The sequence below is a fragment of the Trachurus japonicus genome, unplaced genomic scaffold, assembly GCF_045865225.1.
Source record: "Trachurus japonicus isolate A0001 unplaced genomic scaffold, Traja_1.0 AP030075.1".
NCBI lineage: Eukaryota > Metazoa > Chordata > Actinopteri > Carangiformes > Carangidae > Trachurus > Trachurus japonicus.
In genome coordinates, this window is record NW_028220208.1 from 34,549 (window position 1) to 50,325 (window position 15,777).

Consider the following 15,777-nt stretch of genomic DNA (forward strand, 5'->3'; position numbering starts at 1 on the left):
TACCTTGTAGTGTGTTAGGGGTAAACTACCTTGTAGTGTGTTAGAGTTAAACTACCTTGTAGTGGGTTAGGGGTAGATTACCTTGTAGTGTGTTAGGGGTAGATTACCTTGTAGTGTGTTAGAGTTAAACTACCTTGTAGTGTGTTAGAGTTAAACTACCTTGTAGTGTGTTAGAGTTAAACTACCTTGTAGTGTGTTAGAGGTAGATTACCTTGTAGTGTGTTAAGGGCCTTTCACACCGAACGCGGTATGCGCTGCGCCCACCGCGAGGTACAGCGCAGACAGGCGCAGAGCAGGGCGGCAGCGCGTACACATATGGCGCGAGTTGCTGAGCAACCGAACAAACAAGACAGGATTTGGGGGGGTATATGCAAAGATATGTTCGCCAGGAGCTACAAAATGACCGCTTCCAGGTGAACTTTAGCGTCAGGCTGAGCAGGGAGCAGTTTAACAGCCTGTTAGAGAGAGTTGGTCTGATCCTCAGGAGGATGACAACTCACTTCATGCATCCCGTCACTTTAACTGAACGTCTGGTCGTTTGTTTTCTCTCTGCAAGCGGCTGATTTTTTTTCAGACTCCACTACATCCTCTCCTATTGGACGCGCCGAGATGTCGTCACAGCGCGCTGCGCCCGGATTAAACATTTTTTAATTCGGGCGTGCCGCTCAGCTCAGCGCAGAGCCGTTCGCCGGTGCGCCGCGGTAGCACGTACACAATGAATGGGTTTGCTGCCGCCTTCCGCCGCCTGCCGCGTTCGGTGTGAAAGGCCCTTTAGAGTTAAACTACCTTGTAGTGTGTTAGGGGTAAACTACCTTGTAGTGTGTTAGGGGTAGATTACCTTGTAGTGTGTTAGGGGTAGATTACCTTGTAGTGTGTTAGGGGTAGATTACCTTGTAGTGTGTTAGAGGTAGATTACCTTGTAGTGTGTTAGGGGTAGATTACCTTGTAGTGTGTTAGGGGTAGATTACCTTGTAGTGTGTTAGGGGTAGATTACCTTGTAGTGTGTTAGAGGTAGATTACCTTGTAGTGTGTTAGGGGTAAACTACCTTGTAGTGTGTTAGAGGTAGATTACCTTGTAGTGTGTTAGGGGTAGATTACCTTGTAGTGTGTTAGAGGTAGATTACCTTGTAGTGTGTTAGGGGTAAACTACCTTGTAGTGTGTTAGAGTTAAACTACCTTGTAGTGTGTTAGGGGTAGATTACCTTGTAGTGTGTTAGGGGTAGATTACCTTGTAGTGTGTTAGGGGTAGATTACCTTGTAGTGTGTTAGGGGTAGATTACCTTGTAGTGTGTTAGAGGTAGATTACCTTGTAATGTGTTAGAGTTAAACTACCTTGTAGTGTGTTAGAGTTAAACTACCTTGTAGTGTGTTAGGGGTAAACTACCTTGTAGTGTGTTAGGGGTAAACTACCTTGTAGTGTGTTAGAGGTAGATTACCTTGTAGTGTGTTAGGGGTAGATTACCTTGTAGTGTGTTGGGGGTAGATTACCTTGTAGTGTGTTGGGGGTAGATTACCTTGTAGTGTGTTAGGGGTAAACTACCTTGTAGTGTGTTAGAGTTAAACTACCTTGTAGTGTGTTGGGGGTAGATTACCTTGTAGTGTGTTGGGGGTAGATTACCTTGTAGTGTGTTAGGGGTAAACTACCTTGTAGTGTGTTAGAGTTAAACTACCTTGTAGTGTGTTAGGGGTAGATTACCTTGTAGTGTGTTAGGGGTAGATTACCTTGTAGTGTGTTAGGGGTAGATTACCTTGTAGTGTGTTAGGGGTAGATTACCTTGTAGTGTGTTAGAGGTAGATTACCTTGTAGTGTGTTAGAGGTAGATTACCTTGTAGTGTGTTAGGGGTAAACTACCTTGTAGTGTGTTAGGGGTAGATTACCTTGTAGTGTGTTAGAGGTAGATTACCTTGTAGTGTGTTAGGGGTAAACTACCTTGTAGTGTGTTAGGGGTAGATTACCTTGTAGTGTGTTAGGGGTAGATTACCTTGTAGTGTGTTAGAGGTAGATTACCTTGTAGTGTGTTAGGGGTAGATTACCTTGTAGTGTGTTAGGGGTAGATTACCTTGTAGTGTGTTAGGGGTAGATTACCTTGTAGTGTGTTAGGGGTAAACTACCTTGTAGTGTGTTAGGGGTAGATTACCTTGTAGTGTGTTAGGGGTAGATTACCTTGTAGTGTGTTAGGGGTAGATTACCTTGTAGTGTGTTAGGGGTAGATTACCTTGTAGTGTGTTAGAGGTAGATTACCTTGTAGTGTGTTAGGGGTAAACTACCTTGTAGTGTGTTAGAGTTAAACTACCTTGTAGTGTGTTAGAGGTAGATTACCTTGTAGTGTGTTAGGGGTAGATTACCTTGTAGTGTGTTAGGGGTAGATTACCTTGTAGTGTGTTAGGGGTAGATTACCTTGTAGTGTGTTAGGGGTAGATTACCTTGTAGTGTGTTAGAGGTAGATTACCTTGTAGTGTGTTAGGGGTAGATTACCTTGTAGTGTGTTAGGGGTAGATTACCTTGTAGTGTGTTAGGGGTAGATTACCTTGTAGTGTGTTAGGGGTAGATTACCTTGTAGTGTGTTAGGGGTAGATTACCTTGTAGTGCAGCTTTATCCAGGAAGTTGTTGAGGTTGAAGAGCGTGTTTCTGGAGGCGAGGTACTGCATCAATCTCTGGAAAGACGACAGAAGAAGAGTTTATTTGCATCTTTAGTTAGTGTGTTAGTGTTTTAGTGTTTTAGTGTTTTAGTGTTTTAGTGTTTTAGTGTTTAGTGTTTGTCAGAGCCTCGTTGACAGAAAGTAATGAAATGGAGGCTGAAAGGGAAACTGGGCCTGGTGCCGGTTGCATAAACAGAGTTAGCTGCTAACACAGCACATCACGTCTCCATGACAACCAGATAGCTGCTAACACAGCACATCACGTCTCCATGACAACCAGACGCTTGCAGAAAACCAAATGTCCAGTAGTGATAAAGCAGCAGCTCCATTTGACTGGAACCACACACACACACACACACACACACACACCGGCTGCTGCTGTCCCGGTTCTGCTCATCTCACTCTGCAGCACGGACCAATAGGATTCAAGACTCAGTACTTTATCACCACGTGGACTTCACACACACAATAAAGTTACAATATGCCCCTGTTAGTCTTTCTAGTTACTCTAGTTACTCTAGTTACTCTAGTTACTAATCCCATCCCAGCGCCGCTTCAGAAGGAAATAGTAGTAGTAGTAAACCTTTATTTTATCAGACTTGTATTTCCTCATCAGGAAACAAAGGTCAATGTCATGTCAAGGTCAGTTTGATGGGTTAAAAATGCAGAAGCCTCTGGTGTGTGTGTCGTTCAGTAAAGCTCTGGTGTGTGTGTCGTTCAGTAAAGCTCTGGTGTGTGTGTCGTTCAGTAAAGCTCTGGTGTGTGTGTCGTTCAGTAAATGGTTGTCCAGGAAATGTATATTTTTGGTCCACTCCTTGAGCCCATTTTAAAGTTTGCACTGTTTAAATATCAGTTGAGCATGTGAGGAAGCAGCTGATCCTCCAGTCTAAGACGCTGCTTCAAATCAATGTTTTTTTTGGGCCTTTTTGCCTTTATTGGATAGCTCATAGTGAGATAGACAGGAAAGGGGCAGGCAGAGAGAGGGGGGATGACATGCAGGAAAGGTCTGCCCGACGCGGGACTTGAACCGGGGACGCCTGCGTTGAGGACTGTAGCCTCTACATGGAGCGGCCGCCTTAACCACTGCGCCACGCACCGCCCCTCAAATCAATGTTTGAAAGATTGATTAATGATCTGAAATGAGGCGGATTAGTTTTCAGTCTGTTTAATAGTGAACTGATAAACTAATAAACCTGTTTTATCTGGATTATCTGGTGAAAACACAGAGTTAGAACAGACACAGACATGAAGCTGCGTTAGTTAGTGAGTCTGTTGTGTGTCAGTCGTGTCTCACCTCGTTGCCGTACATCATGAGGTGGTGTGTGGTGATGAGCGCTTTGAAGACCACGATCCAGCTGTTGCTGGCGGTGCGCTCCAGCAGCGTGTCGGCCAGGTGGGGGACGCTGACGTTCACCTCGTTGGTGCAGTGGATCAGGTCTGGAGGACGGAGAGAGAAACAGAGGGATGAAGCTGGACTGGAGAGAAGACTGGGACCAGATCAACCAGACCAGATGGTTAGAGATCTGCAGGTTTCACCACCGTGTCGGTCCACACGCCAAAACCTTTATACCCTGAGAACACTTCATTCATATTCCAGCAGATTGGAACAACCTTCCTGCTAATATCACATCCACTTCCTCTCTTGGTATTTTCCAGCTCTGTCTTCTCATCTCATGGTGACCTCTTCCTGTTTCACTGAAGATGCATTCTGATTGGTTGAAGTGACACTAATCATTACATACTGTCATTTTAGTCTCAGTGTCGACCATTGTGGCCTTATTATGGTTGTTCTGTTTTGTCCCAATGTAGTTACATTAACTGTGGTTTGTCTTTGTTTTTTCTATTGTTTTTGCCTTTTTTTGTGTTTTGTTGTTTGTTTATTTGTCTGTTTGTTTTTCTATATTGTTGAGAACATGTTTGTCTTTATGTTTGGACCCTCGAAAACCAGATGGTTCATCTCAAGGGGTTTTATCCAAATAAACGAATTCCAACCCATATTGACTGCTGCATTATTTTGACTCAATATCAGCTGATAAATCACTGAAGAGAAGACGGATGAGAAGAACCAGAGCTACTACATCAGTAACTCCATCCTGGCTGTGACCCAGCAGTGTTACCGACCGACTCACCATCAGCCCAGCAGCGCTACCGACCGACTCACCGTCAGCCCAGCAGCGTTACCGACCGACTCACCGTCAGCCCAGCAGCGCTACCGACTCACCGTCAGCCCAGCAGCGTTACCGACCGACTCACCGTCAGCCCAGCAGCGCTACCGACTCACCGTCAGCCCAGCAGCGTTGCCGACTCACCGTCAGCCCAGCAGCGTTGCCGACCGACTCACCGTCAGCCCAGCAGCGCTACCGACTCACCGTCAGCCCAGCAGCGTTACCGACCGACTCACCGTCAGCCCAGCAGCGCTACCGACCGACTCACCGTCAGCCCAGCAGCGCTACCGACTCACCGTCAGCCCAGCAGCGCTACCGACTCACCGTCAGCCCAGCAGCGCTACCGACTCACCGTCAGCCCAGCAGCGTTGCCGACCGACTCACCGTCAGCCCAGCAGCGTTACCGACCGACTCACCGTCAGCCCAGCAGCGCTACCGACCGACTCACCGTCAGCCCAGCAGCGCTACCGACTCACCGTCAGCCCAGCAGCGTTGCCGACCGACTCACCGTCAGCCCAGCAGCGTTGCCGACCGACTCACCGTCAGCCCAGCAGCGCTACCGACTCACCGTCAGCCCAGCAGCGCTACCGACCGACTCACCGTCAGCCCAGCAGCATTGCCGACCGACTCACCGTCAGCCCAGCAGCGCTACCGACTCACCGTCAGCCCAGCAGCGTTACCGACCGACTCACCGTCAGGTTCTAAAAGAAAGCATCAAATAAACTGATGATATGAATAATGAATCTGGTGATGGACCTGAGTCCCACACCGACGGTGTAAACGTCCCGTTAAATGTGGAACACGTTCCAAAAGGAAAAGAGCTGAGAGATGAGTCTGACTGAACCAGGATCAGTCAGAGAAACAAGTCTCCAGTTTTGAGTAAAATACTGATGATATGTGATTTAGGATTCAGCAGTAAATATAAAACTGTAGTGGGAACAATGCCCTGAATTCCTTCAGGCTTTCAGCTACAGATCATGTGAAGTCTGTTCAGCATCTGTTTAATCTCAAGGATTTACTGAGTTCCATTAAAAGATTTTAATACTTCTTCTTATGTGGCCGGTTTTATGTACTGTACAAACTCAAATCCTTCAATGTAATTCTGCTTATAATTGAAAAATTGAAGGTACAACAAGTCCCAGCTCTTTTCTTGGATAATTATTGACATGTATCTCTTTACTTTGCTCTGAAAACACAGTGTACTTAGTCGTACTGGCAAGAACTGTTTAAACCCAACCAGTATATAATAATATAGTAATATAATATAGGTCATCAGCCGCATGTCAAACAGAGAAGAAATATCAGGAAAAAAATAGAAAACCTCAAAGTTGAAATGTAAAAAAATAAGTGAATCGTGTAAAAACCAAGATGAGAAGTTTGACAACAAATAGAAAAGAAAAGCAACATGATGGAGACTCCGATAGAAGCGTTAAAGCAGAGAAACGTTTCCTCCACAGGTCAGAGGTCGTCAGAGTATAGATGTGTAATAACTCTCTAAGGCGTTTCACTGCAGCAAACGTTCAAATCCTGCTCGTCTTTCCTCCCATGTTGTTTTTGAGTGTGAAAATGCCGGTGCCAACCACACAGCTGCTAAAAACTGCAACAATATTGATTCTACTCTTCATCGACTCACGCAGCTTTGATTGCCATGAATTATCACTGCAGTCGACTGTCAGAGTTTCACGCTACAACATTAATATCATGACATCTGCTCCCTTGATTTACAGCCAAATATCAGTTCAGGTCTGAGGAAGTGGAAACGTAGGAAACCATGTGCAAAGCCACCGAAACGTTTCCCAAACACAACCTGATCAGATGTACCAGTAGAGTCAAAGCTCATTTACACCAGTATAAAGTATATTTACACCAGTATAAAGTATATTTACACCAGTATAAAGCATATTTACACCAGTATAAAACATATTTACACCAGTATAAAGTATATTTACACCAGTATAAAGCATATTTACACCAGTATAAAACATATTTACACCAGTATAAAGCATATTTACACCAGTATAAAACATACTTACACCAGTATAAAGTATATTTACACCAGTATAAAGCATATTTACACCAGTATAAAGCATATTTACACCAGTATAAAGCATACACCAGTATAAAGTATATTTACACCAGTATAAAACATATTTACACCAGTATAAAGCATATTTACACCAGTAAAACATATTTACACCAGTATAAAGCATACTTACACCAGCATAAAACATATTTACACCAGTATAATATTTACACCAGTATAAAGCATATTTACACCAGTATAAAGCATATTTACACCAGTATAAAGCATATTTACACCAGTATAAAGTATATTTACACCAGTATAAAGCATACTTACACCAGTATAAAGCATATTTACACCAGTATAAAGTATATTTACACCAGTATAAACAGAGGAATCGGCTCTATTCTTTATTCTGAGGACATTTCCCTTCGTCTAATTAAACCTCAGAGCTCTGATGTTACGATTGTGTTGTAATGGTGACGAGGTTCAGTCACTTCAGGCTTTAACATTGTTAATGCTTAGTTTGTGTGTTTGTGTGTTTGTTTCCCTCCGGCTCCATAATTAATGGAACATATTGATTCGAACTAATTAATGTTCCCTGTCAAAGCAAACACACACACACACACACACACACACACACACACACACACACTAGTGGAACAAGTGGACGGAGGATGAATCATCCTTTAACCTTCACTCTAGTGGTTTGGGTTTATTTTATGAAGAACTATGGGATGCCTTAGTTAAGCTTATTGAACGCTACCATGGCGATGAGATTGACATGCCTGACATTTCTGATGCAACATTTGAAGTTTGGTCAGTTGAAATAACAAAGCAGCTACTGACAGAAACAAGAACAATGACAGATCGTTTTAGTTGTTTCACTTCTCACTAATGAACTAAGATGATACTGAACGTATATGCTGATGTCACAACCACGTTGTGTAGTCCTCAGTGTCATCAGCACGGCTAACATGTGTGTAATCACAGTTCTATGATCATTTATCGAATGACAATGTTTAAAAAACACAATGTTAGTGACAGATGAAAGTGACAGGGTTAAAATACTGAGATTTATGATCCTAACATCTCTCTATCTCTGTTTCTGTGGTTCACTCTACTCTCTCATAACAACACCAGTCTCAGCAGACTGTCCAACAACAACTGCACACAACCTGCAGACAACCTGCACACAACCAGACAAAGTCAACAACTCACTGATGAAAGTTGTGTCCATGTTGAGAGTGAAAGCAGAGCTCCAACTACTGACCATGTTGACCAGCTGCTCAGGAACAACTGCATGTCCCATGTATCCACCTTTTTCCCAACGTCTAAAACATAGCCTAAGCCGGTGCATATTCTCATTTGTCCAGGTCATAGTATTTCAAAGGAGGTTAAATGGAAAGCAACTGGACTTAGTTATTTGTCTAGGAAGACGTTTCACCTTCATCCAAGAGGCTTCATCAGTTCATGTAGCATCTGACCAGGCTGGGACTGGTCCAACTTGGCTCCTTTGGTGGGAAACACCCCACACCACATCCAAAACTCTATGGACTTTGTGGGTAAAGTCTGGGACATAAAAATGGAACCAGATGGCACTATGGTATCCTATGATGTGACTTCTCTTTTTACCTGTATTCCAACTATGGAGGCTTCGGCCACAGTAAGAGAACGACTCACACAAGACAACTCCCTGCAAAACCGAACAAAACTCAAACCCGAACATATTTGCCAGCTTCTGGATTTGTGCCTGAACACCACATACTTCCAGTTCAACGGCAAATTTTACAGACAAAAACACGGCTGTGCCATGGGTTCACCAGTATCCCCTATTGTGGCAAATCTATACATGGAGGAGGTAGAGAAAAAGGCTTTGAACTCCTTTGAAGGAACAACACCGACACATGGGTTAAAATCAAAACCAAAGAGGTGCAAGCTTTTACCGAACACATTAACTCAGTGGGCAAAAACATCAAGTTCACCAGAGAGGATGTCAAGGACAATAGTCTGCCTTTCTTAGATTGTGACGTCCATATGAAAAAGGACAGGAGCCTCCACATTGGGGTATACAGAAAACCCACACATACAGACCAATATCTACTTTTCGACTCTCACCACCCTCTGGAACATAAGCTTGGTGTTATCAGAACCTTGCAACACAGAGCTGATAACGTGCCCACCAGCTCACAGGCCCAAGGGGCAGAACACAAGCACCTGAGAGGCGCCCTCACAACTTGTGGTTACCCTAGCTGGACCTTTGTGAAAACTGCAGCTGCTTCCAGAAAGAAAACCAGCAAAGTGGTTGAGAAAGAAAGACAAAACAAGAGAAACAACATAGTCATTCCATATGTGTCTGGAGTATCAGAAAAACTCAGGAGGATCTTTAACAAACACCGAATCCCTGTGTATTTCAAACCCAGCAACACACTCAGACAGAGACTGGTACATCCCAAGGACAGAACACCACACACCCACAAAAGCAATCTGGTGTATGCAGTCCAATGCAACGAGGAATGCAAAGACCTCTACATTGGAGAAACAAAACAACCACTGCATAAACGCATGGCCCAACACAGGAGAGCAAACTCCTCAGGACTGGACTCTGCTGTCCATTTACATCTCAAGGAGAAAGCCCACTCCTTTGAGGACAGCAATGTCCAAATCCTAGACAGAGAGGACAGATGGTTTGAAAGAGGAGTCAAAGAAGCTATTTTTGTAAAAGTAGAGAAACCATCCCTCAACAGGGGAGGTGGCCTGAGACACCACCTATCTCCAATTTACAATGCTGCCCTTTCATCCCTTCCCAGGAGATTCAACAATCTAGCCTCAAAGAACAACCACTGTTCACAAGTGGCAAGTGACTCCAACGACTGTCGTTATAACAACATAGGGCACTAACGAAGTCCAAACCAACTTTTCCATCATCAAAGACAGTCACTTAAACGACTGTCGTTAACAAAACCAACTTTCCATCAAAGACAGTCATTTAAACGACTGTCGTTGGCACTTGGAGCACAAAAGGGAACCAGTGACATCATCACCCTTGGTAACGCCCACACAAGAGGTTAAATAGTGAGTCTCCACACCAGATAGTTGGACCAGTCCCAGCCTGGTCAGATGCTACATGAACTGATGAAGGTGAAACGTCTTCCTAGACAAATAACTAAGTCCAATTGCTTTCCATTTAACCTCCTTTGAAAAAAACGTAGTCTGTTTTGCTGGTTTTGCTGGTTTTGCTCTTCTGGTGGAATTTTATGTTTACGTTTCCATGGTTTCGGTAGTCGCGGTAAATGCATGGTTTTGTTTTTTTGTTTTTTCAATGAAAATCTGTAAAAGGCATGGATCATCACAGCAGCTTTTAACAATAGATACCACACAGACTAAAAGCCAGTGTTAATAGATCCATGCGTTTACCGCAACTATGACAACGACTGAAAACCATGGAAACGTAAAGGTACAATTCCACCAAACCGGCAAAACAGGCTTCTGGTTTTGACCATAGATGACGTTGGGAAACAACCTGGATTGGCTGTAGTCTCTCCTCCAGCAGCTGATCGCCAGTTCAACTCCCCACCAATAGGATCTTTACTGCACGTCGTCCCTCAGTCTCTCTCCCTGCTGTCCTGTCTGTCTTCACCGTCCCGTACAACAAAGCCATCCCATAGATGACTAGATGACTCCCATGTCTCTAGACTCCAGACCTTCAGACCTTCAGACCAGAACCTTCTGACTGTGACAAACAGCTGCAAACAGCTGCACCTCCATGTTGTTCACCTCTACTCCTCTGTGTGGTAGCCTCAGACATCACTGAGGCTTTTCTCTGTGACGTGTCACCGTGTGGATCAGCTGAGCGATGTAATGAGGTATTGACTGTGTGACTGCTGGCTGCGATTATTGATCAACTGCACTTCAACATCAGTAACACAATTACAATCATCTTTAGGATACGAGTATGGAAACATTTATACGTAGAATAAAACGGCAACATGGTGTCATCAGGTTAAATGTAAGACGTGTGTAACGCTGGTGAGGGTTCAAATAAAAGATGAGTGTGTGACTGAAGGGATTTCTGCTCATAAAGGGACCAACTGTAAAATCTAGTAACAGTTTTATTCCAGACCTTGGTTTTATGCAAAGTGAGTCATTTTCAGGACCTGAAATGTTATTTCCAGATTACGTGATGACACTGACACAGAGGGAGGGAATCTGGAGGTTATTCATGTGTTGTTTCACTTCTTCTCTACATCTTCTCTCACTTCAGCAGACTGAAAGGTCAGACATGGCCACTGAGGAGCAAAACACTTGTAATTATTGTAAATACATTGTATTGCAAACACTTATAGCACAAAGCTGTGATAGCCACAACACAACTGAAGCAACCACATGCTGAACAACACAACACTGCACTGACAGGGCAGAAGGTCGTCTGTGGCCATGACGACTGTTCTCTATCTGATTCCTTCCTAAGACCACGATCACCGTTACTATAGAAGCAGAAGATGAGCTGACAGTCTGATGCCAGTGATCCGTGTGTCATGATCATCATTTACTGGAGATAGTAAATAATCAGCACTGGCCTTTAAGTCCCCAACACTTCACCTAACCCTTAAAGGGACAACCAGGAGTTTTGTTAAAGTGAAGTGTTTCCACACTACATTTATGAGCCTCCGCACCGTGAAATTCTTTGACCGGTGCAAGACAGACTCATGTTTTCATTCATCAAGAATTAAAGTCAGAGGTTGGAAGACGATCACATACCGTCGTAGTTCCCACCATAAACGGAGATTCATACGGCGGCGTTATTCTCATGACTCGCCACGAAACCGAAAGTAAAGAAACGCTGGTCGGCTCGCCCAGCATTTCCACCACCACTAATAATAACAAAATAACCATAGAGACAAAACCATAGATTTATCTAAAATGGACCATTAACAAGTGGTAACGGAGATTCATCCACATTAATATCAGACTTTTTTATTGTCGCGGAATTTTTCGTTCTGCCGCTGGAGAAACTCCTGGTTGTCCCTTTAAGTCCCCAACACCAACCCTAACCCTCATGTCCCCGACCGTCTGTCAAGGTCATGACAGCAGTCAGGGAGAAGCAGAGCGTCAGATTCATCACCTCAAACCTCTTCCTGTTCCTCACACTGCTCATCTCTTCTTTCCTCAACAGTCGGCCACGTTGCTTCAGCTTCATATGAAGAGACCACTTTCACAAATGTTTCTAAAAGAGCTTCTCTACGGGGCGGTGCGTGGCGCATGTCCCATGTAGAGGCTACAGTCCTCAACACAGGCGTCCCCGGTTCGAGTCCCGCGTCGGGCAGACCTGCATGTCATCCCCCCTCTCTCTGCCTCCCCCTTCCCTGTCTATCTCTACTGTGCTATCAAATAAAAAGGGCAAAAAGCCAAAAAATATACTTAAAAAAAAAAAAAAGCTTCTGTACATGTAGGACTCTCATTTTAAACTCCTTCTGCTTAATGATGAGGTCATCACCTGAACCACATCTGGGTTTATAGGGAGGTTATTATATATTAAACACTGACATTATCCTACAAACTCTTCCTAAGTTGAAATATTTGTCATATGTTTTCTTTGCATTATTATTATTCAAGGTCTGAAAAGACTTGTATTTGTTGTTATTATGAGCAGTTGTCATTTTCTGCCAATAAATGCTCTAAATGACAATATTTTCATTTCAATTTTGGAATAAATGTTGTCATGTTCATTTTACTCCAACACACACCTATAAATAATAAAACCAGAGAATCATTTTGAAGTGGTCTCTTCAGTTTTTCCTGAGCTGTTGGTTCTGATGCTTCAGTCAGAAATGTTTCAACTGGCAGCAAAGCTTCATGGGAGTTGTAGTTTTATCTGACTGATGTCCCACCATCCTCTGTAACTCTGAAACAATGAAGCATATTCCTGTTTTTTTCTTTTCAGAAATGAAATAAAACCAACACAGAGGGTTTGGATTCACTTTCCTCTGATGCGGATTCTTCTCTGGCTCAGTTCCTCTTTCTTTCCTTCAAAACCCAGACCAAGTGTCCATCACCTTTTACACCCCTCCTACTTTATGAGCCTAGTTAACGTTGAATAGGAAAAGAGCCAAACACCGACAGTGGTCACACACATCTGGACTCAGACCTGACACTGACCCACAGTCAGTTAGAGCCTCTGTCCCGATAACAAACTAACTTCCCCAACCTGAGGTGCAGCTGGATGGAGAGGAAGTAGAGAGTGTGTTGTTGTTCTGAGCCGAGCTGCAGTTTCTGCTTCTTATTCCACTAAACCACCAGAATAAGAACAACAGAAGCCTCGTGTAACCACTTGGGCCAGAATAAAGGAGTGAAACGTCACCGTCCTTGAGAGCAGAGGTAAATAACATCATGTCACCAGTTGGACACATTTACATTTCTCATGTAAGTGTTCAGAGATGTTCAGAAATCTGTGTCTGGCCGTTGAGCTGAGTGACGTTGACTCACAGCTGCTTGAACCAGGTTCAGACCTTCTACCATCTAATAACTGCAGCAGTAATATGGTCAAATAATCTGCAGCACGGTGACGGACCAGTGGTGGCGCCAATATCTTGATGCTATGAACATGATTATGATTATTATTATTATTATTATTATTATTATTATTATTATTATTATTATTATTATTATCTGTCTTTAGCACCCGGAGCTGTAGCAGCTTCATGTGGTTTTCTTCTCTGTTGCTGAAGAAGATGGAGCCAAAACAAACACTAGTGAAAACCTACAGAATGAGCCTTTAGTTGGTGGCCACCATTCAGATCAGGAGAAATCAAAGCAGCTCAGTAATGAGCCAGTTTTACCTTTATGTTTCTCTCTTCCACTGATTTATCCAGGTTTGGTGTTGATTAGCTCTCATGCTACTGCTGTCTGCCTGTCTGTCTGTCTGTCTGTCTACCTGTCTGTCTGTCTGTCTGTCTGTCTGTCTGTCTGTCTGTCTGTCTGTCTGTCTGTCTGTCTGTCTGTCTGTCTGTCTGTCTGTCTGTCTGTCTGTCTGTCTGTCTGTCTGTCTGTCTACCTGTCTGTCTGTCTGTCTGTCTGCCTGTCTGTCTGTCTGTCTACCTGTCTGTCTGTCTGTCTGTCTGTCTGTCTACCTGTCTGTCTGTCTGTCTGTCTGTCTGTCTATCTGTCTGTCTGCCTGTCTGTCTGTCTGTCTGTCTGTCTACCTGTCTGTCTGTCTGTCTGTCTGTCTGTCTGTCTATCTGTCTGTCTGTCTGTCTGTCTGTCTGTCTGTCTACCTGTCTGTCTGTCTGTCTGTCTGTCTGTCTGTCTATCTGTCTGTCTGTCTGTCTGTCTGTCTGTCTGTCTGTCTGTCTGTCTGTCTACCTGTCTGTCTGTCTGTCTGTCTGTCTGTCTGTCTGTCTGTCTGTCTGTCTGTCTGTCTGTCTGACTGACAGCAGCATTGATTAGCTGAGCTTTTTGACCACAGTAGTAATTATATTGAGCCAGAAAAGCCACCGAACCTAATAATCATTAGTAGAAATCTGCATGTGAGGAACAGAATGTGGAGGTAAAACCAACAGCAGCAACACATTATTATATCATTAATGATGCTAATGCAGCATCACATCTCTGTGAACATGAACCAGAGGAAATGTTAGTGAAGCTGCAGCGACGATGCTGCTGCTGCTGCTGCTGCTGTTGAAGCTGCTGCTGCTGCTGCTGCTGCTGCTGTTGAAGCTGCTGCTGCTGCTGCTGCTGCTAGTGGCGTTAATAATGAAGAGGCCTGAACACTGGAGCTGCTTGCAATGTGATTAGCCTGAACCGGAGTGAGTGGCCTATTTCCCCTGGATGACATGCACACACACACACACAGCCCCCCCCCCCCCCCACACACACACACACATCCACATCCACTGCTGCTCTACAGTCTCAGTATCTGGACTGTATTACTGCGTAAACCCGGTCCAAACCCGGTCCATCCCGGTCTAAGGGAATGTAGCGCAGCCTGTTAAAGCGGCTGCTGTGTGTAAAAGCTTTTCCTCTCCTCTCCTCCTCTCCTCCTCTCCTCTCCTCCTTTCCTTTGTGAGGAACGACGCTACATGTAGCGTGATGCATGCATGCAGCCGACACATGTACAGTACAGTGAGACTATGGGATGTTAGATGTTATAACCTACAGTCAAGGTGTTTCTTCTTGGGGCCGCTGACTTCGTGCGTCGTGGCCTTGCAGACCGCTTTGCTGATCGCGGACCCGGTCATGCTGTGCTGCGCCGCGGCGATCCGGTCCGTCAGAGACTGGCCCGACATGGTCCAGAGGAGGAGGAGGGGGAGGAAGAGGAGGTGGAGGAGGAGGAGGAGGAGGAGGAGGAGGAGGAGGAGGAGGAAGAAGAGGAAGAGGAGCAGCAGGCCGGCGGAGCGATGGGGGAAACGCGGAGGATCAAAATGTCTCTATCGGCGGAGAGGAGGGGAGCGCCCTCTGCGAGAATCCGTCTGAGCGGGGGGAGGAGGAGGAGGAGGAGGAGGAGGAGAGGAGGAGGAGAAGAGGAGAAGAGGAGAAGAGGAAGAGGAGAAGAGGAGGAAGAGGACAGCGGCGTTCACAGACCAGGATCCGGTGGGAGAATTCGTGCATCAGACGGTCACATCCATCACATCCGTCCTTCTTCCCCTCGACCTGCTGCTTTATCACCGCTCGGATGCATCAACCCGTTAATACATCAATAAATAAATAAATAAATAAATGAATAAATCCCTCAGTGCAGGAGGAGCGGCCTGCATCAGAACCAGACCAGACCAGAAGCAGCTCCGTGTCATCAGACCGGGATGGAGACGGTAGAAAACAGCATCGTCCTTTCTCCTTCTTCTCCTCCTTCTTCTTCCTCAGCCTCTCTCTCTCTCTCTCTCTCCTCTGGGTCTGAGCTCCGACACCCGGATGCTGCTCTCCCCCCCCGCGCTGCTGCTCCACAGCCTGGC

At 44.9% G+C, this 15,777-nt stretch overlaps 1 protein-coding gene across 1 annotated transcript in view; it reads right to left on the reverse strand.

Moving 5' to 3' along the window:
* Positions 1 to 15,175, reverse strand: part of LOC146960721 (phosphatidylinositol-binding clathrin assembly protein-like) — a 36,128-nt gene extending 20,953 nt beyond the window's left edge. The window contains exons 1-3 of the mRNA XM_085772121.1: positions 14,985 to 15,175; positions 3,936 to 4,078; positions 2,581 to 2,656 (exon numbers count right to left, since the gene is read on the reverse strand). Of these exons, the coding sequence (XP_085628247.1) occupies positions 2,581 to 2,656; positions 3,936 to 4,078; positions 14,985 to 15,114 (349 nt within the window). The 5' untranslated portion in view covers positions 15,115 to 15,175. The remainder of the gene's footprint in view (positions 1 to 2,580; positions 2,657 to 3,935; positions 4,079 to 14,984) is intronic.
* Between the last annotated feature and the right edge of the window lie 602 nt (positions 15,176 to 15,777).